General features: G+C 39.9%; 2 protein-coding genes and 1 long non-coding RNA gene across 3 annotated transcripts; 2 read left to right on the top strand and 1 right to left on the bottom strand.

Moving 5' to 3' along the window:
- On the bottom strand, positions 1-20,465 carry LOC126586932 (uncharacterized). Its single transcript, XR_007610934.1, has 2 exons — positions 19,440-20,465; positions 1-503 (listed from the first exon to the last, which is right to left on the bottom strand). It is a non-coding gene; the product is annotated as an uncharacterized LOC126586932 (long non-coding RNA).
- LOC126586925 (UPF0496 protein At1g20180-like) lies at positions 2,021-4,328 on the top strand. The gene is made up of 2 exons (XM_050251886.1): positions 2,021-2,632; positions 3,093-4,328. Exons 1-2 carry the CDS (start codon positions 2,593-2,595, stop codon positions 4,148-4,150), a joined length of 1,098 nt encoding a protein of 365 aa, XP_050107843.1. The 5' UTR covers positions 2,021-2,592; the 3' UTR covers positions 4,151-4,328.
- LOC126586921 (sterol 3-beta-glucosyltransferase UGT80B1-like) lies at positions 7,402-24,590 on the top strand. Its single transcript, XM_050251882.1, has 15 exons — positions 7,402-8,326; positions 8,405-8,512; positions 9,225-9,367; positions 9,779-10,021; positions 10,260-10,371; positions 10,937-11,107; positions 11,750-11,813; positions 12,470-12,527; positions 12,635-12,812; positions 12,899-13,029; positions 13,906-14,008; positions 14,337-14,413; positions 14,552-14,599; positions 14,742-14,891; positions 24,104-24,590. The coding sequence occupies exons 1-15, from the start codon at positions 8,257-8,259 to the stop codon at positions 24,302-24,304; spliced, it is 1,857 nt and encodes a 618-aa protein (XP_050107839.1). The 5' UTR covers positions 7,402-8,256; the 3' UTR covers positions 24,305-24,590.
- Positions 24,591-25,195: the final 605 nt, after the last annotated feature.

Here is a 25,195-nt window from a genome sequence, read left to right on the forward strand (position 1 = left end):
GTACCCATGAGCTATTGTTGCGTGTGGCAAGTGGGTGATTGAACAGTAAGATTCATGTGTTTTCTACTTCCCCAGAAGTCTTCGATAGAATGCCCATAATTTCCGCAAAGCTGAGTGTGCGTGTGACAGGTGCTGACAAGGCTGGAAAAGTAGGTGCCTCTTCGATTTCTGAGATCGGCCCTCGTGGTCTCTGGGGAGCCCAGCTTTTGAGAAAGTGAGCGCCTCTTCGATTTCTGAGATCGGCCTTTGTGGTCTTTGAGCAGCCCAACTTTTGAGAAAGCAAACGCCTCTTCGATTTCTGAGATCAACCCTCGTGATCTCTAAGCAGCCCAGCTTTTGAGAAAGCAAACGCCTCTTCGATTTCTGAGCAGGCGCCTCTTCGATTTCTGAAGCTCCGTCGAGTGCAGATTTTTATAGGGGCTGGCATTAAGTTCCAAAGCACACTTGAATCTCCACCAGTAGAAGCTTCATTCTTGCACTTCTAAGATCTTGATTTGTCCGACCTCTTCTCTCTTCAACACCTTTGAAAATGTCTGGCCCCTCCGACCGTCGTTTTGACTTGAACCTTGTTGAAGAGGCAGCCCCGCCTTCTCCAGACAACATATGGCGTCCATCCTTCGTCTCCCCCACTGGTCCTCTTACCGTTGGGGATTCCGTGATGAAGAATGATATGACCGCTGCGGTGGTGGCCAGGAACCTTCTCACTCCCAAAGATAACAGACTACTTTCCAAACGGTCTGATGAGTTAGCTGTTAAGGATTCGCTGGCTCTCAGTGTTCAGTGTGCAGGTTCTGTGTCTAATATGGCCCAACGCCTATTTGCTCGAACCCGCCAAGTTGAATCATTGGCGGCTGAAGTGATGAGTCTCAAACAGGAGATTAGAGGGCTCAAGCATGAGAATAAACAGTTGCACCGGCTCGCACATGACTATGCTACAAACATGAAGAGGAAGCTTGACTAGATGAAGGAAACTGATGGTCAGGTTTTACTTGATCATCAGAGATTTGTGGGTTTGTTCCAAAGGCATTTATTGCCTTCGTCTTCTGGGGCTGTACCGCGTAATGAAGCTCCAAATGATCAACCTCTGATGCCTCCTCCTTCTAGGGTTCTGTCCAGTACTGAGGCTCCAAATGATCCCCCTCCGGTGCCTTCTCTTTCTGAGGCTCTACCGACTGCTGAGACTTCTCCTAAGCAACCTTTGTGAAGGCTCCCTCTTGTGTGTTTATTTTGACTCATGTATATGTACATATTTGTAGCTTATCGGGGATATCAATAAATAAGCTTTCCTTCATTTCAACGTATTGTGTTAAATACACCAAAGCCTTATTCGCTAAGTTCTTTGAATTTTCTTTTGTTGAAGCTTGTATGTTGAAGCTTTCTGAGTGGAGCATGTAGGTTGGGGTAGTGTTCCCTTAATTTTCCGAGTGAGGAAAACTTCTCGGTTGGAGACTTGGAAAATCCAAGTCACTGGGTGGGATCGGCTATATGAATCTTAGAACGCCATTGTGCTCGATCATGTGTCATGTCCTTCGTTAGATCCAAGTACTCTAAGTCTTTTCTTAGAGTCTCTTCCAAAGTTTTCCTAGGTCTTCCTCTACCCCTTCGGCCCTGAACCTCTGTCCCATAGTCGCATCTTCTAATCGGAGCGTCAGTAGGCCTTCTTTGCACATGTCCAAACCACCGTAACCGATTTTCTCTCATCTTTCCTTCAATTTCGGCTACTCCTACTTTACCCCGGATATCCTCATTCCTAATCTTATCCTTTCTCGTGTGCCCACACATCCAACGAAGCATCCTCATCTCCGCTACACCCATTTTGTGTACGTGCTGATGTTTCACCGCCCAACATTCTGTGCCATACAGCATCGCCGGCCTTATTGCCGTCCTATAAAATTTTCCCTTAAGCTTCAGTGGCATACGGCGGTCACATAACACACCGGATGCACTCTTCCACTTCATCCATCCAGCTTGTATTCTATGGTTGAGATCTCCATCTAATTCTCCGTTCTTTTGCGTTCAATGGTAATTTTCATGCCCTAAATCGAGGGGTTGCGATGTTATGTGCTTGTAGGCTTCGATCAGACTCCTTGATACTCCTCTAGGTTAAGAAAGAGACGGTGTAAGTAATCATATAAAGTTTTATATATAGCTGTATGTAAGAAGAAAATGTACATAAAGACAATAAAGAGGGGCCAAAGGAGGATTTTCAGATGCAAAAAAGGTCCTGAAGAGGGAAAGGCTCTTCAGCAAATTTAGCATTTGAAGCTTGCAAACAAATTGGAGAAGTTCTCTCTCTCTCTCTCTCTCTCTCTCTCTCTCTCTCTCTCATATGAGATTACAGCGTGAACTACAATCCTTAAACAGACTTTTAGAGGCTTTATTAAAGCAAAGATATATGAACAAACTAATTAGCTAGAAAGTTGAATAGCTACCTCATTCATTGTTCTTTCTTACAAGGTTCGTATATAGTGGGGTTATGAGTTCGACATCATTTATAGATCTCTCCTTTAAAATTTGGGAGCTACCTCGTCCTCGTAGCCTACATAAGATCGACATCGACTTTGTTCTTCTAAATTAAAGATCGACCAAAAGATGTGGGCAAAACTTAGAGCTTCTTCAAATATTGCAAAGGGTATGTATATCTTCATCTCTTTTTTCCCTTTATATATATGTATGTATGTATGTACGTATGTATTTTCTTTTTTTTGTGTTCTATGCCATATTACTCTAAGCTCTGGGTTAACAGATCTAAAAGAGAGAACTCTATAGCATGTGGTTTGCCATGTTGCCTGTTGGATTTTTTGAATGTGAAAACTAACTGGTTACCAAGTTTTGAGAACAATATGTACCTATCTTGTATCTATATATGTTGGGAAAGAAATAAGACATCAACTTGAAGTTTTAGCAGAAAGAGGAAAGTGGTCTTTCTAGGGTTCTCTTGTTACCATCATGCTCAATTATTGCTACACTCGTCATGATAAATCTCTTCTGAGAAATACACTGCATGATAGGTTGGTAGCACTTTGAATCTTTCGCAAGCATAAGATGGTCTTCATATATATGGATTACCAATTTTGGATTATCGTTTTCAGGGAAAGAAGTGATAAGGCAAGTTCGTAAAAGCTTCAATCTAAACGAGGAGTACCTAAGTGCATTTAGAACCAAATCCTATGCAGACTTCTTCAACAAAGCTCAGTTGCTTGTAAACGAGCCATCATCATCTCCTTTGAATTACAACCATGATCACAAATTGACAGAAGTCCTCCTAGAACCTGGTCAAGAAGCCATACCAGATATCCTTGACTCGGCAATTCTTTCGAAGGAACCTAAATTGAAAGGCCTTATGCTCAACTACTTTGACATAAGTGCTGAAGCCTCAAAAATATGCAGCCACCTCTTAAAAAGCATCAACCATGTCCAATCCAGTTACCACTTTGTTCAACAAGAACTTGATAAATTTGAAGAATACTCACCGGATAAAATCAAATCCATTATTTCGGAGCTAAACTTGCTCATACTTCAAAACAACATTAACCCTTTTTCAAACCCTAATAACCATGACTTTGAGCTCATTCATGAAAAGTACTCGTCGGTTTTGCACCACCTAAAGTCGATGAGGAAAAAGGTGTCGCGGAAGATTAAGCGCATTAAATGTTTCAAAAAGGCGACTGGGATTTGCATAACAGCAGCTTGTAGTTTGATTGCTATAACCGCTATTGTTTTAGCAGCACATACTCTCACTGCCTTGCTCATGGGGCCAGCTCTCATCAGCTTCCCATTTAAAAGCTTCAAGAAAAAACCGCGTAGCATTCCATTTTTCAGAAGTAGGATTCTTACCAAAGTTGGAGAACAACTTGATGTGGCAGCCAAAGGGATTTATATTTTGAATAGGGATTTCGACACGATGAGCCGACTTGTGGCAAGGCTTCATGATGAGGTTGAACACAACAAGGCGATGATCCGGTTCTGCTTGGAGAGGAGAGAGGATAAGTTTTCTTTGCAGGTTGTGAAGGAGCTTAAGAAAACTGATGTTGGATTCAGGAAGCAAGTGGAAGAGCTTCAAGAGCATGTGTATTTGTGTCTTGTAACAATCAATCGAGCTAGAGCTTTGGTTGTCAAGGAGATGACAAAATCTTGTGTAGAAACTTGATTTAGAAGTTAAGGATGGTACGTAGCCATTTAAAAGGCCTTGTACAGTATAATACTTCATGTTCTGTAAATTATATACGACCACACACGATTTGTATAATGACCGAGAATCTATAAGATTTATATGGAAAGAAAAATGTTTATTATATATATTGGGTATTCATTCCTTTTTTAGTTCACCTATCATTGGCTTTTAAAAAGAGATTTTAGTAACTTTCTCACTTGGACCTTCTTGATGATTGAAACCATCTAGTTTCTAAGTCACCCGTTAACGATGAACTTTGAGAAAAAAAAACCAAATTAGAAATCATTTAATTTGTTGATTAACATTGTCAAAATTTATGTGAGAGATTAATTTCATAAGCACAACTCGCACCTTATAGATTTTTAATCACAAGCACTAGGTGCGACTTACAAATTTACATTGATATTTTTATTTGCCAAGGTACTTTCTCTATGCACAAAGTTGAAATAACAATCAAATAAAAAGTCTAAAATTATAGAAATTCGTAAGTAATGCTTATCGAGCGTGATTAAGTCAAATCAAACTTTAAAGAGTCAAATTGAGTTTCAAATTCAACGAAAATAAAATAAAATTGCAAAATAGAAAATACGTCAATAAACAGTGAAATTCAGAAACGGTATTTCACACTCGCAGTCACTTTATCTAGCAATAGAGATGATCGTAGTTTTTTTTGCTTCAGGGGTTTGAACTCAGACTGTCATGCAAGAGCTCAACACCTTTCCACCACTGTAGTAAAATGCCACTTGCAGTTTTTTTGCTAAGTTGGTGTGGAGTATTTGGACAACGATGTGTGAGAGGATTCCTACGGTAAGAAGCTAACAAGCCATGCTATTAGAAAGTGGGCGGAATGCCCTATTTTTGAATTTCAGGTGGTACCAAATCAATGCATCAAGGCAGGGACGTTCTTTAGAGGAGTTGAGATGGCTTCATCCCCCAGTGGGTTATTCAAAGTAAATGTTGATGGAGCGTTCATGGTTGTTTCGATTTTTGGACAACATAATTGTTGGCAGCAAGGGAAGGATTCGTATTTGCAAATTGCATATGACGCTCATGCTATTATGTTGAAACTTGATGCTAAAGGGGTTGTGGACTTGATCTCTCGATATGGATCACCATATTTTAGAGGAGATTGATGATTTGAAGAGTAGGTTAAGTCGTTTTTTTATATCGATGGCAAACACGCGAAGGCAACATGGTGACTTATGAATTAGTGAAATATGGACTAGCAATGGAGTTTTTAATACATGAATGGAGGAGGAACCACTTTGGTTTCTGAAAAGTGCTTTGGTTCCTGAAAAGTGAGTTGAAGAATTATAATTGATTGTAATTAGTGAGCAAAATGGTGAGGCGCTCTTTTACAGAGCCCCTCTTGCTTCGATAAGCTCTTCGTACTTTTGTTTATGCAGCAATTAAAAGCTCAGTTTTTATACAAAAAAGAATTACTTGAGTTTTTTGTGATAAAGTTTCACACATGACGTATTGTAGGTGGTAAGGTCTAAGTTGGACACCATATCAATGTGATTAAATAATGAGTTAATATTTATCCCTCTAAAATTTTAGCATGGTATTAGAGTAACTTCAGCATTGCAAAGGCCTCCTAAGGCAACTCACTATTGAATCCACACAGTAAATAATAACTGCCTTTAATGAACAATAACTGTTTTTTGCATCTCCACCCCTAACTTCTTGAATAGTCATGACAATAGGTAATAAAATATTAGTATTTTTTTTTCACCCAATCCATACATCCCCATCACCCTTTCCTCTTTTCCCCTCATTTGACCGGTTCTTCCTCTCTCTTTTCTTTCTATCTCTCTCTTCCTTTTTCTTTCTTTCTCTCCCTCTTTTCCAGCTCACTCTCGTGAGCTCTCTTCTTCCTTCCTCTTCAAACCTTCAACAAATCAAGCTCAAAAATAATATTTTTAGAATCCTTGGAACTCAAGGAACCCAACCATGGCCTTGCATGCGACATCGGTGCATGGTGCGACGTCCTACCATTGAAGCCGAGAGCTTGAGCTCTCAATCTTGAACCCAGATGATGTTTCTATCACTATCTTGTGTGCTTGAGCTTTAAATCCTGTTGTGTTGCAATTCTTGTGGTTTAATTGGAGGGCTTAATTCCCTGCATGCATCCCAATCTTTTTCCAGATTCTGACAAAGGAAAACGAATTGGGTCACCCTGAGGTCAACCACACATCACACAACCATCAGGCTCTCGGGCGATGGATTCCCGCCTAGCTTGTCCACCCGGCCTGAGCTCCATTGCCTGCATGGGCTAGAGCCAATTGCTGGGGCCATTGGGTGATTGGAATTGCCGGTCCATCGGGATAAAAAGCACGCTGGAGTTGCTCTTAGAATGGCTTATTGATAGGGCTCAATTCATGACGCCTCTAAATGAAATAAAAAAGAGAGTAGGCGTCACTAGACAAAACAATCTATAACAACCCGTTTCTATCTGTTTCAATCAATGGTAAGGTTGTGAAACTGATCTAATGTAATGGCTACACTATCTAACATGTATAATCATTAAATACTATGATGAATGGGCATTGAAGTGGTTGGTTAAAAGCAATATTCTCACTGTCACACCTTCTCAATCGGTCCATTTTAGTGAATAAAATGTCATTATCTTTTTGGTCGCATTTGTTTTGTCTCTCTCAAGTTAGACATCAAACCGTAGTGTTGTCTTATCCTTGTTCAGTTCAAATTAAATGTCCTTTTAGTTTCTTGTTTTCAGTTGTGTTTTTTTTTATTAGGTGTGAAATTAAATGACGAGTTTGATATTAAATTAGTATGAAAAGTTTAATATGTGACAATAACCTAATATCATATCCTGTCGAGGGTACTATGATTAAATACTCTATAGCCCTTGATAATCAACTCCCCTGAGGTGTCCAGACTGTTGGTTTGGTTGAGTAATTCTGGTATTTTAAAAAAAAAAAAGTGCTTACCTTTCCCATTAAAAGTAAAAGGCAAAATAATGATTTAGAAGTATGCGATAAATATAGGGAAATATTATTTGGCGTTTAAGATTTTAATTATGTTTTTTTTTATAAGAATTTTTATTTTTTAAATAAAGAGCATTTAAATTGCATGATTAATTTTTTTGGAATGTCAATCAATTTCTTAAATATATATAGGACTAATTATATTTCACACTCTTGAAGATGATTTCTAAAATCGGTCACAAGATTCTAACTTTTTTCACATTACACCCTCAAATTCTGAAGCACCAAAAATTTGACCAGTAGTCGGTTCGAAGTACAACACTGTCTCATATTATATGTCCAAGTTCCATTGAAATCCAGACAGAGAGAAGCTTCCTTAGTCCCCCTTCCTTAACAACCCAACCTCTCAATTCAAAGACTCCAAAATTTTCTTCAACTTCCTTCCCTGTATTCTAGCAATTTTTTATAGGACCTCTCAAGTTGAAGCGCCATATTTTATTGCGCATCAGAATTTCTTAGTACCCAAATAATTGCTTTCCGCTTTCGTTGGATCCTATGCTTTCAGCTTAAATCCGTCGAAAAAGCACGTTTGCTTCAGTTTTGGTATTGCTTTCGAACTTCAAAGGCGGTTTAAACTTTCGCCCACCAAATGGTCCACGCTTTGACTGACTGGTAGTCATGGTTGCTGTCTTTTGGTCAAAAGCTGTCGATGATCTGTGAGTGGAACAGCTAAATTTGGATGATTTCGACTTTTGGGTTTTGAGCTTGTGGGTTGTGTTTTTTTTTTTTTTTGTTTTTTTTTTGTTTTTGCTTGTTTCAGCGATTCTCTGTCTTGTATTTTGAAGTTCTGGATATTGGGAAGTGGTTTGTTTAAGGGTTTGAGGTTTTTTGTTTTGGTGGGATTTTGTTTTTGTTTGTGTTTGTGTTTCTTCACATCCTTAAGTAGAATCATTGGATTGTGGGAATTGAATTGTAAGTTATTGCAGTTGGGTTTAGTTGGTGGCTTCAATTCACGGCTTTTTTCAGATTCATGTTTTAGTGAATTTAAGAATATGGATATAAGGAGCTGAGATTAAGGTTGTCGGAGTTGGGGTTTGGTCGGTTTTTGTCGCGCAACCCCGTGCACTAGGCAAAATGGGGAGCAATGGGGTTGACCATCCATTGAAACATTTGGAAGAGGAAGGTGTTAGCAGCCAAGGACAGAGTAAGTATTTTCTGCAAAGTTGTCGAAATTTATGATTGGAAATGGATAACAAGTATTCAATTTAACAATTGGTTGCAGGTTCTTTTCAGGGAGAGAGGAAGCAGAAGACAAAATCTGCACGGCCCTCTTCGGTTTTAGAGATTTTTCAGGAAAAAGAATTCAATGGTGGTTCTTCACCTTGGAGAGGTTAGTGCTCCCACGCAGTCTGAGTTGTAGTTGCTTTTGTTGTTTGTTATGCATTGAGGGACTAAAAATGAAGCTTTTCCTTGAAGAGAGTTGACCAGGTTCTTTCTCTTTAGGGTGAACTATACGATTCTAATTGTTTCTTGACAACCTGGAATTACTTAATATTTAACCGAGAAACTCAATGAACCAAAATTTGTTACGCGTTATTGTCTATACAATGCGGAAAGGAGTTTCGTGATTTAGCTTAAAACTCAAGTGTAGGATTTCTGTATACTGCCAGGATGTTAGTTGTGCTCTTAGTTTAGTAATCAGCCATTATTTAGTGAAGTTCCTTAGGTATAAATATGTCTTGGAATTTGGAATTTAGATGACCAGACTGAAGTTCTAGAGCGATGCTGAAAAGAAACGAAAAAAAGTGATTGAAGTAGTAGAATAGTTCTTAAAATAAATACTATCTAAATTGTGAAAATACCTATGATTATGTTACACTATTGTTGTTCTTGTGGCCAATCCTTTTACTAAACTTTTCAGTGAATCATAGGATGATGCGATCATGATCCAAAGTAATAGTCTAATTAGTACAATGATGTGATCATGCTGACCCCAGATGGTACTGCACTTTAACGGCATACTGGGATCCTAAGTATTTCTGTTTCTTTTGTTTTAGTATTTATCTATTTGCTCACTGATACGTACACGTATGTTCATGAAGGTTTGGACAATTCAATCACAGCGCCTATTGGCACTCCCAAAGGTTTGCTGATTAAGGAGCATGAGATTAGATTCTCTAGATCCATGATGGAGAAGAAGGGAAGGCATGACTTAAAGCTGGATAGACTGTCAGAGCGTGAAAAGGTAGATACTATCATATGCGTGGTTGCTTGTTCTCATACCCTGTTTGCTTTCAACTTTTAATTTGTCCACCTATCAGAACTAGAAACATGTTTGTTGGACTAGTTTCTTTCATGAAGCTGCAACTTCATGCTGAATAGATGGATGCCAAATGTTGTCCCCTAATTTTATTTGAAAAGCATGAGTGTATGACAGTCCCTGTCTTACAGTATCTTATATTTTTTTCAGTACCTGATGACTGTGACATAAATTGAGTTATAATTGACGGCTCCAACCACTGAGGTTGCTAGTTATCCTCCACCCCACTCCCGCTCCCCCCAATTCTTTATTAACAAAATTTGGAATGCAGATGGTTTTATTTACTCTTACATTCTCCTTTTGGTTGATCATTGTTTCTCCGGTTTTGATTTTCAGAAAAAACTAATTGTTGAGATGGTCAAGATACAAAATGATGGAAGAGTAGAAGTTGATTTAGAAAAAAGTGCACCTGTTGCCTCTGAGTTGTTAGAGCTCCACACTGTTGAAGATGTGCCCATCAATCTTGATGAGATGCCTTCCAATACCATCAAGTCAATTCCAAGGTTGAAAATTTGCATACTTGTTGTTGGAACAAGAGGAGATGTACAGCCTTTCCTGGCTATGGCAAAGAGATTTCAGGCATGTCCAACATAACAAGATGACTTTGTTTTGAATAATTTACCGTTGTTGGGCACTAATTGTTATAGCTCTTACCTGTAGAGGTAGGCCATGCTATGATGCTAGGCTGCTAGGCATATTAAATTTTAAACATCATTGACATATTCCTGTATCCCTTGTTTGAAAAATGATGTACCTTATTGTCTATATGTTTCCTGCATGTTTGAATGGTTGTAGATGGTTTGATCTTTTCTTGCAGGAGTTTGGCCATCATGTCAGGTTGGCAACTCATGCTAACTTCAGTTCTTTTGTGAAGTCAGCTGGTGTAGACTTTTATCCGTTGGGTGGCGATCCTCGTGTTTTGGCAGGATGTAAGAGGTCCTATATTGGAAGTACTTTTTTTTAATGATATACAGCAATTTATCTCATTTTTGGTAGCAATCTTGTTGGTAGATCACTTCCTATGTCTCTGTCTATTTTGTCAGATATGGTGTGAGTTTATATGTGGTTCATATAGCCGACCCCACTTAGTGGGATAAGGCTTTGTTGTTGTTGTTGTTGTTTGCTCTCTCTGCTGTTTACTTTCTCTCTCTTACAGCTGAACCTTAATCTGAACAACTTGGGAACTTCTCTCCCTCTCTCTCTTTCTCTCTCTCTCACGCACATGTGCACGCACACAACTCACTCTTCCTCTCTGCATAATTTTCTTATGAAAGCTGAGTTGTAATTGTGAAAGCTGAGTTATTCGATTGATTATTGACCACCTTAAAAATTTAAAATTACAACTATTCTTTACTCTTTAGCCAAAATTCAAGATTTTCCAATTCTTGGAGCTCTTATTTATGTCACTAGTTACTCTAAATATGTTTAATGTTCCCAAATTGTCCCCTCAAGTGCTTTATTGAATAACTGAAATTTAGTGCCATTTAATTTTAGATATGGCCAGAAATAAAGGTCTCATTCCATCCGGGCCAGCGGAAATATCAATACAAAGAAAGCAACTGAAGGCAATTATTGAATCTCTTCTTCCAGCATGCACAGAACCAGATATAGAAACTGGTGTACCATTTAAGGCACAGGCAATTATTGCAAACCCTCCTGCTTATGGTGAGTTATTACAAGTGGAATATTTAATGTCACTTCAATTGAATTATGTTTCTGGTAAGTCCGTATGTATTACATCTGACATAAGAGTTTATGATGAAGTATTATTGCCAATTAAGTTAGAAAGTGGCGTTGTTAGCTTATGAGTTGGCCCTGTTTGTTTTCTCAGAATGTTATGTCCTATGTGTGTTAACACTTCATTTCAGACTTCTTGCGTCTTACATCATCTTTTGTTATTGGAGCTTGCTGGTTCAATCAAGATTAATTAAACCTTTATATAGACCATCCCTTGTAGTTTATAGATGATAGGGTCCCGTTGGACTCGAAATTAGAATATTGATTTTGGACTGATGACTATAGTGGTCGGAACTCGGAAGCCATGCCCTGAAATATTTAGTTAGCAAAAGGTTTAGACCCTTATTTATTGGAGTGGTTGGAACTTGGAAGCCATGCGCTGAAATATTTAGTTAGCAAAAGGTTTAGACCCTTATTTATTGGACCTTTGTAGTAATTAGATCTGTCTCTATGGTTGTGTGAAAATATAAAGTGTGAGTAATGAACTTATTCTACATCTTTTCTTCTTCTATCAAAAAAGATATAGTTCAATCGTGAGCAACTTCTTTTATCATGTGGTTTGGTTTGCAGGACATGCTCATGTTGCAGAAGCTCTTGGAGTACCCCTTCATATTTTCTTCACAATGCCATGGACGTAAGTTTTGACCACTTGTTTTCGTGCTTTATTTTGATAGAGTAATTGTCCTCTTGCCAGACGCTATGACTTGTTGAGTTAGACATTCAATCTGGACCACTCATTCAAATAGGAATCCACTTTAAGAGTTTTTCAAATTGACAGTCTGGAAACATGCTAGAGTTTCTAAAATGTTTCCCAGTATACATAATAATATTATACAATTCAATTCTAGTACGATTCTAAGGAGGCAACTCAGGCTGTGATCCTACTAGTTAGGTCCTGTATTAAAACACTTTTAAAGAAGGGATTAGAATGCTCCGATTTGGAGTCTTTTAGTCTTCACCAATAAGAGATGTTTAGGATTATGGATTACCTTCTTAAGTTTCTTCATTAGATCGATCTTAGCAAGTGTCAAGCGTATGCAAGTATAATTAATTTATATATACCATTTGGAAGTAGAAAAAGTAGGAAAACTTTCTTGGTCACATGGATTACATTGGGGTTTCAAGTTGACATGAATAAAATTACAAAATGAAATCTATTTAAGGAAGCTTAAAGGAAACGTTATGTTCTTATTTTTGTTTTCCAGTAGTATGTTATGTCTTGAATGCTGGTTTATTTTGCGGGGAACTCTCTTCTGTGTTATGCCATCTTACTTATCTTTCTATAGACAGGCCTACTTATGAATTTCCTCACCCGCTGGCACGTGTACCTCAAAGTGCTGGTTATTGGGTATGCTCTTTTTTTGGTATTTACTTCTATTTATTTTATTGTCATATGGTTGGACCACTGGATTAATTGATGGCAAATATAATTCCATTTCTCTTTGCCACATCCAGCTTTCATACATTGTTGTGGATTTGTTGATATGGTGGGGCATTCGGGGATATATTAATGACTTCAGAAAAAAGAAGTTGAAGCTTCCTCCTATTGCATACTTCAGCACATACCACGGATCAATATCTCATTTGCCTACAGGCTATATGTGGAGTCCTCATGTTGTGCCAAAGCCAAGTGGTAAGTAATTCGATATTTATTAGACTCTTCTGCCAGTCACAGTGGTATATTTGTTGGAAGGTTTTGACGGGGTATGATATATGCAGATTGGGGATCTCTTGTGGATGTTGTTGGTTATTGTTTCTTAAACCTAGGGTTGAAATATCAACCTCAAGATGAGTTTGTTGAATGGATTCAGAAAGGGCCTAAACCTATATATATTGGCTTTGGAAGCATGGTATATATTTTCTTCTATTAGTTTCTTTTCTTGTCATTTTTCTCTTCATATAGTATGACAATTAGCAAAACAGGTTCCTTCAAATATCTATTCAACTAGATGAGTAACCCTGTGTTTTCTCTAAATCAGTTATTATATTCTCTTTTTGTGGCCTTACTAATGTGTACTCTCTTCTGAGTGGTGTGACATCTAGTATTTGCGAATAACCGAGGCCAGAAATTGGTAGTCTTTTACGTTGTTAAAGTCTTACATTGATAGAGAATAACTTATTATTAACTTATATAATGTATTTAGTGTTACAAATATTTCACGTTTCAATTTCTGTATAAGGCTAGGAGAGTTTCGGGATTCAGTTATCAGCTGGTGCATGTCTTGGGTTCTTTTTGTTTTAAAAATGTAAATAAGGCTTGTAATTTAGACTTATAGATAACATGCTGATAGAGTTGGACAGCCACTAGCCCCCACAGATTAAGCCATAAGGAAATAGGCTAATAATTTATTTCAAGCTTAGTCGAATCTGGAAGGATTGGTGGGACTATCTTCAGTACTTTGGCTTGAACGTTAGGAAAGTTCATATAACTTTTTTGCAGATTCGCATTGTTCCTTGAAAATTGATGATTATCTTGTGTAGTAATATATGCATCTTCTCCTAGAGAAGTTTAGGGGGCTCTTTGAATACCTTGATAATAATACCAATCACTTAAATTGCTTGATACGTGTAATTGTGGCTGCTTACTTATTTCTCAAGTTGTTTTAATACTTTGATTTTTATCTTTATTTCTGTCAGAATTCACATTTGTGGCTGAAAAAAAAAATCATGTTTTCGTCAGGTCTTGAAAATATTAGAACCTAAAATTTTGCCTGTTTCTTGTTAAGCCGCTTGATGATCCCAAGAAAACTACTGATATGATATTGGAGGCATTGAAAGATACAGGACAGAGAGGAATAATTGATAGAGGTTGGGGGGACCTGGGTAATTGTAAGTGTATTCTTTCTAAAATTAAGTTTCATGCTTTAATATGTTCTTGGAAATTCCAGTCTGGTTTAACTTCTTTGTTGGGTATTACGTGTTTTGGTTTGTCAATTCATGTTTCTGATGGCACCATCTTATGATTCTCTCTGTCTCTCTTGTTAAATTTGTCCTTTATGTGTTTTGAACTTCAGTTGACTACCATTACATGTTTCATTATAAGGGTATTTAAACCAAAAAGCGGGAACAAGAAAATCTGTTCTAGTCGCTTGCTTTAAATTAATGAAAACGTGTCTGATATCTTTTCTTCTAATTTGGTTTGCATGTCGTGTTTCAGTTACAGAAGCATCTGATAATGTTTTCCTCTTGGAGGACTGCCCTCACGATTGGCTATTTCCTCAATGTTCAGCAGTGGTAATGTTGTATTTTATGGTTTCACCTTTTTGTTCCTTTTTAACTAATTACTACTCATGTAACCCGTACAACGATATCAATTGCAGATATTGATTTTTACTGCATGTTTTTGAAAGCTGTACTATCACAAATATGCAGGTTCATCATGGTGGTGCTGGGACCACAGCTACGGGATTGAGAGCTGGGGTAATGTTCTTTTCAGTCAGCGTGGTCGTTTTAAATCATTTATTTCTGGAAGAATGGATGTCTTTTACCATTGTTTTGGTTTTTTTTTTTTTTAATTTTTTTAGCTGGATGTTATCTAATTGCACTATTTTACGATATACAGTGTCCAACAACCATCGTGCCATTCTTCGGCGATCAGTTCTTCTGGGGTGATAGGATACATGAGAAAGGCTTGGGGCCAGCAGCAATACCTATTTCTCAGCTCAGTGTTGAGAGCCTGTCAAATGCTATTAGATTTATGCTGGAGCCAGAGGTATTACTGCTTTGTATTCATGCCTTATTTAATCAACAAAATATATCTCGTTTTGAAAATTATTTGCTTGTTATATGAATGAAGAAATTGGTGGGTGTGGTGCCTTGTAGAAATCATTCTACGAATTTGTTCAAAGTTGCGACCACTTAAGATTGCTCTTCATCCTTAGTATCTCTTCCTTCTTAGTTCTTATTGAATCAAATTCCTTGTAACCGCCGCCACTAGATTTTATTCATGGAGCAATTACACATGAATGAGTGTGTGAGAGGTGTGTTTTTATTGGTCGATGTTAGACAGCCAATGAACCTCAAAAGATTAAACTGTTCATGAATGAGCTAACAATGCATTAGCTAACAAGTCACAGTATGTGAACCCATGTGGCTTTACTTTTAGCATTAATAGCATTACCTTGTACGAAACCAGGTTAGATTAAATTCCTGATTGCACCAAAAGACAGCCTTCAAGAGTACGCGAACTACGAAAAGTAGGAAAAACTGCTCTGGATTTAGACCAGACCACAAAAAACATAATTCAACAGCATGAGAACAAGCTAAGCAGAACCAGAAACCATGCAATCCCGGAACAACTACAACAACAACAACAAAGCCTTTTCCCACTAAGTGGGGTCGGCTATATGAATCCTAGAACGCCATTGCGCTCGGTTTTGTGTCATGTCCTCCGTTAGATCCAAGTACTCTAAGTCTTTTCTTAGAGTCTCTTCCAAAGTTTTCCTAGGTCTTCCTCTACCCCTTCGGCCCTGAACCTCTGTCCCGTAGTCACATCTTCGAACCGGAGCGTCAGTCGGCCTTCTTTGCACATGTCCAAATCACCGGAGCCGATTTTCTCTCATCTTTCCTACAATTTCGGCTACTCCTACTTTACCTCGGATATCCTCATTCCCAATCTTATCCTTTCTCGTGTGCCCACACATCCCACGAAGCATCCTCATCTCCGCTACACCCATTTTGTGTACGTGTTGATGCTTCACCACCCAACATTCTGTGCCATACAACATCGCTGGCCTTATTGCCGTCCTATAAAATTTTCCCTTGAGCTTTAGTGGCCTACGACGGTCACACAACACGCCGGATGCACTCTTTCCATCCAGCTCGTATTCTATGGTTGAGATCTCCATCTAATTCTCTGTTCTCTTGCAAGATAGATCCTAGGTAGCGAAAACGGTCGCTTTTTGTGATCTTCGCTAGATTGCTCCGGTCATTAGTGTGGATAAGTATATAAATGGATAGAGATAGGAAAGCAAACACAAGATGTACGTGGTTCACCCAGATTGGCTACGTCCACGGAATAGAAGAGTTCTCATTAATTGTAAAGGGTTTACACAAGTACATAGGTTCAAGCTCTCCTTTAGTGAGTACAAGTGAATGATTTAGTACAAATGACATTAGGAAATATTGTGGGAGAATGATCTCGTAATCTCGTAATCACGAAACTTCTAAGTATCGGAGTGTGGTGTCGTCTTGACTTGCCTTCTCTGTCTCATAGGTAGATGTGGCATCTTCTCTGGAAGTACTCTTCCTCCATCAAGGGGTGGTATCTTTAACTGGTGGAGATGCACAAGGTAATGTATCAATTTCACTTGAAGCTTACTTGTAGTTTCAGGCTTGGTCAAGCGCGATACAAACCATGTAGTAGGAGTCCCCCAAGTCGCCGAGCTAGGGGGTCTGCTGAAAGAGGTGACAGACAAGGTAAGCAATCAGAGCTCCGACTGATTGTTCACCTTCTCCCCATCTTGCAGCAGCATGAAGGATAAAGAGAAGAAAAATGAGAAGAGATGATATGAGATACTTTTGCTTTTGAAGAAGTAACTTTCCACAGGCTTATTCTTGAACTGAGCTGGAGGGTTTTTCTGGTTTCCTCCAGAGTATAAGGCCGACTGAAGAATTTGAGGGTCAAAACAAGTCCATCAAATCTAGAGTACGTTCCACCCTGCTGATATGGGATACTTTTGCTTTTGACAGAGTAATGGATGTATCGGCACGTGTGCTGTTACGCTTGTCTCCACATGCTTCCTTGTATCCTTCGCACTTGCCCTATCTGTTCCTCAAGCAGATGCGGAATCTTCCCTGGAAACATAAGATGTTGAAGATGAGTACTCGAGAGCAATGCCAGGTAAGTAATCAGGTAAGGGGTTCCAGGCAGTCAGTTCCTAGCTGGAAGCTTGATTCCAAGTGCTGACTGATTGCTCTCTTTCTCCTTGTCTTGCAGGTAAAAACAAGGCCAAAAGAAAAGACAGGGAAAAAGCATGATATGGGATACTCTTGCTTTTAACCCTGATGATATGAGATATTCTTGCTCTAGTATAGCTTGTTTGCAGAGGTATTATCGGGGGGAAAGAAAGCTGAATATTTCGAAAGGCTTCGTTGGAATTGCCCTCTCAGATATGATGAAGGGTTGAGCATTTTTGCAGGTCTGCCTGTCCGTTGGGGATGGAGGTCGACATATATAGGAGTCTCCCTAACAACAAGTAGTAATGCTATTCCTTTACCCTGCTTGGTCATAGCACGGTAGTGGGAGCTGCCAGTTTCACATGTTTTAACTCTGTCAGAGCACTTTGAAAAAGTGGTCTGTGGTATCTGGCTCTCGAGATTCGGAGAACGATGCCTCTTCGATTTTTGAGAAAGCAATCATGCTGGGGGTCTGACTCTCGAGATTCGGAGAGCAGTGTCTCTTCGATTTTTGAGGAAGTAATCATGTTGGGAGTCTGGCTCTCGAGATTCGGAGGGCGGTGCCTCTTCGATTTTGGAGCAAGCAATCTTGTTGGGAGTGTTGTCTCGAATGTGAGTAAAGGTTGGGCATGTTTGCTAGTCTACCTTGCCACGAAGCACAAAGGTTGACACACAGGGACTTTCCAATTATCCAGCAATGGTACTGTTCCTTTACCCTCTCTTCGATTTTGAGAAAGTAGTCATGTTGGGAGTCTGGCTCTCGAGATTCGGAGGACGGTGCCTCTTCGATTTTGGAGCAAGCAATCTTGTTGGGAGTGTTTTCTCGAATGTGAGTAAAGGTTGGGCATGTTTGCTAGTCTACCTTGCCACGAAGCACAGAGGTTGACACACAGGGACTTTCCAATTATCCAGCAGTGGTACTGTTCCTTTACCCTTGTGGGTAATAATATGGTAGCTAGACCTTCAAAATTTATGTGTCTAAACTTTGTTAGTGCTGTTTCTTTGCGTTTCTTTGCTATTCTTTTACCTTTCTTGGTCAGAGCGATGTAGTGGGAGCTGCAAGCTTCACGTGCTCAACTTTGGCAGAGAACTTTGGCAAAGTTATCTGTGGTACCCATGAGTTATTGTTGCGTGTGGGAAGTGGGTGATTGAACAGTAAGATTCATGTGCTTTCTACTTCACCAGAAGTCTTCGACAGAATGCCCATAATTTCTGCAAAGCTGAGTGTGCGTGTGACAGGTGCTGACAAGGCTAGAAAAGTAGGTGCCTCTTCGATTTCTGAGATCGGCCCTCGTGGTCTCTGAGCAGCCCAGCTTTTGAGAAAGCGAGCGCCTCTTCGATTGATTCGGAGAACGATGCCTCATCGATTTTTGAGAAAGCAATCATGCTGGGGGTCTGGCTCTCGAGATTCGGGGAGCAGTGTCTCTTCGATTTTTGAGAAAGTAATCATGTTGGGAGTCTGGCTCTCGAGATTCGGAGGGCGGTGCCTCTTCGATTTTGGAGCAAGCAATCTTGTTGGGAGTGTTTTCTCGAATGTGAGTAAAGGTTGGGCATGTTTGCTAGTCTACCTTGCCACGAAGCACAGAGGTTGACACACAGGGACTTTCCAATTATCCAGCAATGGTACTGTTCCTTTACCCTCTCTTCGATTTTTAAGAAAGTAGTCATGTTGGGAGTCTGGCTCTTTAGATTCGGAGGACGGTGCCTCTTCGATTTTGGAGCAAGCAATCTTATTGGGAGTGTTTTCTCGAATGTGAGTAAAGGTTGGGCATGTTTGCTAGTCTACCTTGCCACGAAGCACAGAGGTTGACACACAGGGACTTTCCAATTATCCAGCAGTGGTACTGTTCCTTTACCCTTGTGGGTAATAATATGGTAGCTAGACCTTCAAAATTTATGGGTCTAAACTTTGTTAGTGCTGTTTCTACTTCACCAGAAGTCTTTGACAGAATGCTCATAATTTCCGCAAAGCTGAGTGTGCGTGTGACAGGTGCTGACAAGGCTGGAAAAGTAGGTGCCTCTTCGATTTCTGAGATCGGCCCTCGTGGTCTCTGGGGAGCCCAGCTTTTGAGAAAGCGAGCGCCTCTTCGATTTCTGAGATCGGCCTTCGTGGTCTTTGAGCAGCCTAACTTTTGAGAAAGCAAACGCCTCTTCGATTTCTGAGATCAACCCTCGTGATCTCTAAGCAGCCCAACTTTTGAGAAAGCAAACGCCTCTTCGATTTCTGAGCAGGCGCCTCTTCGATTTCTGAAGCTCCGTCGAGTGCAGATTTTTATAGGGGCTAGCATTAAGTTCCAAAGCACACTTGAATCTCCACCAGTAGAAGCTTCATTCGCACTTCTAAGATCTTGATTTGTCCGACCTCTTCTCTCTTTAACACCTTTGAAAATGTCTGGCCCCTCCGACCGTCGTTTTGACTTGAACCTTGTTGAAGAGGCAGCCCCGCCTTCTCCAGACAACATATGGCGCCCATCCTTCGTCTCCCCTACTGGTCCTCTTACCGTTGGGGATTCCGTGATGAAGAATGATATGACCGCTGCGGTGGTGGCCAGGAACCTTCTCACTCCCAAGGATAACAGACTACTTTCCAAACGGTCTGATGAGTTAGCTGTTAAGGATTCGCTGGCTCTCAGTGTTCAGTGTGCAGGTTCTGTGTCTAATATGGCCCAACGCCTATTTGCTCGAACCCGCCAAGTTGAATCATTGGCGGCTGAAGTGATGAGTCTCAAACAGGAGATTAGAGGGCTCAAGCATGAGAATAAACAGTTGCACCGGCTTGCACATGACTATGCTACAAACATGAAGAGGAAGCTTGACCAGATGAAGGAAACTGATGGTCAGGTTTTACTTGATCATCAGAGATTTGTGGGTTTGTTCCAAAGACATTTATTGCCTTCGTCTTCTGGGGCTGTACCGCGTAATGAAGCTCCAAATGATCAACCTCTGATGCTTCCTCCTTCTAGGGTTCTGTCCAGTACTGAGGCTGCAAATGATCCCCCTCCAGTGCCTTCTCTTTCTGGGGCTCTACCGACTGCTGAGACTTCTCCTAAGCAACCTTTGTGAAGGCTCCCTCTTGTGTGTTTATTTTGACTCATGTATATGTACATATTTGTAGCTTATCGGGGATATCAATAAATAAGCTTTCCTTCATTTCAACGTATTGTGTTAAATACACCAAAGCCTTCTTCGCTAAGTTCTTTGAATTTTCTTTTGTTGAAGCTTGTATGTTGAAGCTTTCTGAGTGGAGCATGTAGGTTGGGGTAGTGTTCCCTTAATTTCCCGAGTGAGGAAAACTTCTCGGTTGGAGACTTGGAAAATCCAAGTCACTGAGTGGGATCGGCTATATGAATCTTAGAACGCCATTGTGCTCGATCCTGTGTCATGTCATTCGTTAAAGCCAAGTACTCTAAGTCTTTTCTTAGAGTCTCTTCCAAAGTTTTCCTAGGTCTTCCTCTACCCCTTCGGCCCTGAACCTCTGTCTCATAGTCGCATCTTCTAATCGGAGCGTCAGTAGGCCTTCTTTGCACATGTCCAAACCACCGTAACCGATTTTCTCTCATTTTTCCTTCAATTTCGGCTACTCCTATTTTACCCCGGATATCCTCATTCCTAATCTTATCCTTTCTCGTGTGCCCACACATCCAACGAAGCATCCTCATCTCCGCTACACCCATTTTGTGTACGTGTTGATGTTTCACCGCCCAACATTCTGTGCCATACAGCATCGCCGGCCTTATTGCCGTCCTATAAAATTTTCCCTTGAGCTTCAGTGGCATACGGCGGTCACACAACACGCCGGATGCACTCTTCCACTTCATCCATCCAGCTTGTATTCTATGGTTGAGATCTCCATCTAATTCTCCGTTCTTTTGCAAGATAGATCCTAGGTAACGAAAACGGTCGCTCTTTGGTATTTCTTGATCTCCGATCCTCACCCCTAACTCGTTTTGGCCTCCATTTGCACTGAACTTGCACTCCATATATTCTGTCTTTGATCGGCTTAGGCGAAGACCTTTAGATTCCAACACTTCTCTCCAAAGGTTAAGCTTTGCATTTACCCCTTCCTGAGTTTCATCTATCAACACTATATCGTCTGCGAAAAGCATACACCAAGGAATATCATCTTGAATATGTCCTGTTAACTCATCCATTACCAACGCAAAAAGGTAAGGACTTAAGGATGAGCCTTGATGTAATCCTACAGTTATGGGAAAGCTTTCGGTTTGTCCTTCATGAGTTCTTACGGCAGTCTTTGCTCCTTCATACATATCCTTTATAGCTTGGATATATGCTACTCGTACTCCTTTCTTCTCTAAAATCCTCCAAAGAATGTCTCTTGGGACCCTATCATACGCTTTTTCCAAATCTATAAAGACCATGTGTAAATCCTTTTTCCCATCTCTATATCTTTCCATCAATCTTCGTAAGAGATAGATTGCCTCCATGGTTGAGCGCCCTGGCATGAACCCGAATTGGTTGTCCGAAACCCGTGTCTCTTGCCTCAATCTATGCTCAATGACTCTCTCCCAGAGCTTCATTGTATGACTCATTGCTTAATACCCCTATAGTTCATGCAATTTTGTACGTCGCCCTTATTCTTGTAGATAGGCACCAAAGTGCTCGTTCGCCACTCATTTGGCATCTTCTTCGTTTTCAAAATCCTATTGAAAAGGTCAGTGAGCCATGTTATACCTGTTTCTCCCAAAACTTTCCACACTTCGATTGGTATATCGTCTGGGCCTATTGCTTTTCTATGCTTCATCTTCTTCAAAGCTACAACCACTTCTTCCTTCCGGATTCGACGATAAAAAGAGTAGTTTCTACACTCTTCTGAGTTACTCAACTCCCCTAAAGAAGCACTCCTTTCATGTCCTTCATTGAAAAGATTATGAAAATAACCTCTCCATCTGTCTTTAACCGCGTTCTCTGTAGCAAGAACCTTTCCATCCTCATCCTTAATGCACCTCACTTGGTTTAGGTCCCTTGTCTTCTTTTCCCTTGCTCTAGCTAGTTTATAGATATCCAACTCTCCTTCTTTGGTATCTAGTCGTTTATACATATCGTCGTAAGCCGCTAACTTAGCTTCTCTGACAGCTTTCTTCGCCTCTTGCTTCGCTTTTCTATACCTTTCACCATTTTCATCGGTCCTCTCCTTGTATAAGGCTTTACAACATTCCTTCTTAGCCTTCACCTTTGTTTGTACCTCCTCATTCCACCACCAAGATTCCTTTTGGTGTGGGGCAAAGCCCTTGGACTCTCCTAATACCTCTTTTGCTACTTTTCGGATACAACTAGCCATGAAATCCCACATTTGGCTAGCTTCCCCCTCTCTATCCCACATACATTGGGTGATTACCTTCTCTTTGAAAATGGCTTGTTTTTCTTCTTTTAGATTCCACCATCTAGTCCTTGGGCACTTCCAAGTCTTGTTCTTTTGTCTTACTCTTTTGATATGTACATCCATCACCAACAAGCGATGTTGATTAGCCACGCTCTCTCCTGGTATAACTTTGCAATCCTTACAAGTTATACGATCCCCTTTCCTCATTAGAAGAAAATCTATTTGTGTTTTTGACGACCCACTCTTGTAGGTGATCACATGTTCTTCTCTCTTCTTAAAGAAGGTGTTGGCTAAGAAGAGATCATATGCCATTGCAAAATCCAAGATAGCTTCCCCATCCTCGTTTCTCTCCCCAAAACCATGGCCACCATGAAAACCTCCATAGTTGCCTGTCTCCCTGCCCACGTGTCCATTTAAATCTCCTCCTATAAATAACTTCTCCGTCTGAGCAATTCCTTGCACCAAGTCTCCAAGATCTTCCCAAAATTTCTCCTTCGAACTCGTATCCAACCTTACTTGAGGTGCGTACGCACTAATCACATTGATAAGTTCTTGTCCTATTACAATCTTGATTGCCATGATTCTATCTCCTACCCTCTTGACATCTACAACATCTTGTACCAAGGTCTTGTCCACGATGATGCCAACACCGTTTCTCGTTCTATTTGTGCCCGAATACCAAAGTTTAAACCCTGAGTTTTCTAGATCCTTTGCCTTACTACCAACCCACTTAGTTTCTTGTAGGCACATAATATTTATCCTTCTCCTCACCATAACTTCCACTACTTCCATAGATTTTCCCGTTAAGGTTCCTATATTCCACGTTCCTAAACGCATTTTGCTCTCTTGAACTCTACCCTTCTGTCCTAGCTTCTTCACCCTCCCCCGTCTAATAGGATCAAAGTACTTCTTTTGTGTGTCCCGGGTAAAGTTGATAGGAGCATATGCTCCCAAACAACTTTGAGTGGAGTCGTTCGAAAAGAAGTTTCTATGGCCCCCTTGCTCATTTAACACTGCATCCGGGTGCCGATGGAGATACAGCGACCCTTGCTCACTTATCACTGTGCTCGGGTCACACAGCGCGCCACTTACGGGTGACGCCCTAGCTTTAGCGCGATTTTGTTCTGGATTCATTTTCATAAGGATTCGACGTGATCATGGAGTGCCGGCTGTCGACTACCTGACGCCCTCCCCCTCCTTTATCCGGGCTTGGGACCGGCCATGTAAAACATAGGCGGAGTTATGCAATCCCGGAACAACTAACTGAAACAAATCAAATACACTAACAACTGCCATGTACAAGTATTAGAATGTTCGCAAAAGAAAAAATTCTTACAACATTTCAATTATTCCTTAAAACGAACACAAGCAAGTAGAGATTCAGATGCTAAACAAATATTTCAAATCCTTCAATTATTCATCAACGCTATTCCTCATTGCTCAGTGGGAAGTACATTTAAAAATGAAATCAAATATGATATGATTAAAGTTTCATGTTTTTATGTTTTGGTAAACGATTGCAATATTTTGTTCTGATCCTTCACATCAATTTTCCTTTTTATTCAATTTCCCTATAAATGTTTAAGCTTTCATCTTTATACTACCAGCCATGTGGTTACTGTGAAAGTAGTGCAGCAAAATAGCACACCATGCATTCGTTCTAACCAGGAATTGAACCATCTTAGGTTAAATCTCGCGTACTAGAAATGGCAAAGTTGATAGAGAATGAAGACGGTGTTGCAGCTGCAGTTAATGCATTTCACCGGCAGTTACCTCCTGAGTTACCATTGCAACCTGCATCTTCAGAGGAAGTTGAGCCTCCAAACCCTATGGTGTGGTTATTTCTTCAACTTGAGAAGTGGTGCTGCCTACCGTGTGGTGTGTAGGATTCTTGCTGTGTCTTGTGCTGTTGTACAGATACGTTTTTCTTTTTAGTTTTTTTTTATATTCTCATATAATTTAATTTAGCGCTTCATTCATTTCATTCATGGCTTCCCTGTGTGGGTTTGATTGATAAATTGATTACAAGCTAACGTAGGGTTTGCACAGCTTGTGTTAGAGTTTTACAATAAGTCAAATTTCGTTTCAGTTAGTAAAACTGACGAAGCAAGAATATAAACATGCTGAACCAACTCAATTATTTATATCAATTTTTTTGTATAATTTGCTTCAGTTTGTGTTGTATCAATGTTCATTGACCTGTGAAATATAGTTGTTTTGTCCTTTTGATGCTGTACCCAATCTTGGTCTGCAAGCACTCTCTTCTGGGATAGGGCCAAGTTTCGGCTTAGGGGACATTTATTTTCCCATCTCAGGCAATTACAAGTTTCGGCTGGGTGTTGCGTTGTAAGTTGTAATCAGCAATTCTTGTTGGTTTTAAGAGATGAGAGGAAACAGATTCGCCAGTGAGTAATTAGAATTTGATCAAGTTGTGCTATCATATTAAAACAAAAACATTATTGTTAATGTGGTAACTTAGACGACTTTTTAAATTTTGTTGTCTATTTAATCTAATATTTAATTACACTAAACTAAATAATTTACTTGAATTTGTAGTTGAAATGTGTTTGGTATTTGAAGTAGAAGATACAATATATATATATATATATATATATATATATTTGTGGGTAAATTATGAAAAACTACCTCAACTCAACCACAGTTTTATACTTCATCTTTAAAACATTTCAATATCATACCTTATCTTCGAAGTTATTGTAATGTCATATCTTCCATTAGTTTGTCAATTCTTCTGTTAAATGCTGATGTGGCTTGAG

The sequence above is a fragment of the Malus sylvestris genome, chromosome 10, assembly GCF_916048215.2.
Source record: "Malus sylvestris chromosome 10, drMalSylv7.2, whole genome shotgun sequence".
Taxonomy (NCBI): Eukaryota; Viridiplantae; Streptophyta; class Magnoliopsida; order Rosales; family Rosaceae; genus Malus; species Malus sylvestris.

Excerpts from the sequence above, each read along its gene's own strand:
- LOC126586921 (XM_050251882.1), top strand. The coding sequence starts at position 8,257 with ATGGGGAGCAATGGGGTTGACCATCCATTGAAACATTTGGAAGAGGAA. Across the intron at positions 13,030-13,905 it reads ATATTGGCTTTGGAAGCATG|CCGCTTGATGATCCCAAGAA; the intron begins GTATATATTTTC and ends TTTCTTGTTAAG. Across the intron at positions 14,009-14,336 it reads TTGGGGGGACCTGGGTAATT|TTACAGAAGCATCTGATAAT; the intron begins GTAAGTGTATTC and ends GTCGTGTTTCAG.
- LOC126586925 (XM_050251886.1), top strand. The coding sequence starts at position 2,593 with ATGTGGGCAAAACTTAGAGCTTCTTCAAATATTGCAAAGG. Across the intron at positions 2,633-3,092 it reads TTCTTCAAATATTGCAAAGG|GGAAAGAAGTGATAAGGCAA; the intron begins GTATGTATATCT and ends TATCGTTTTCAG.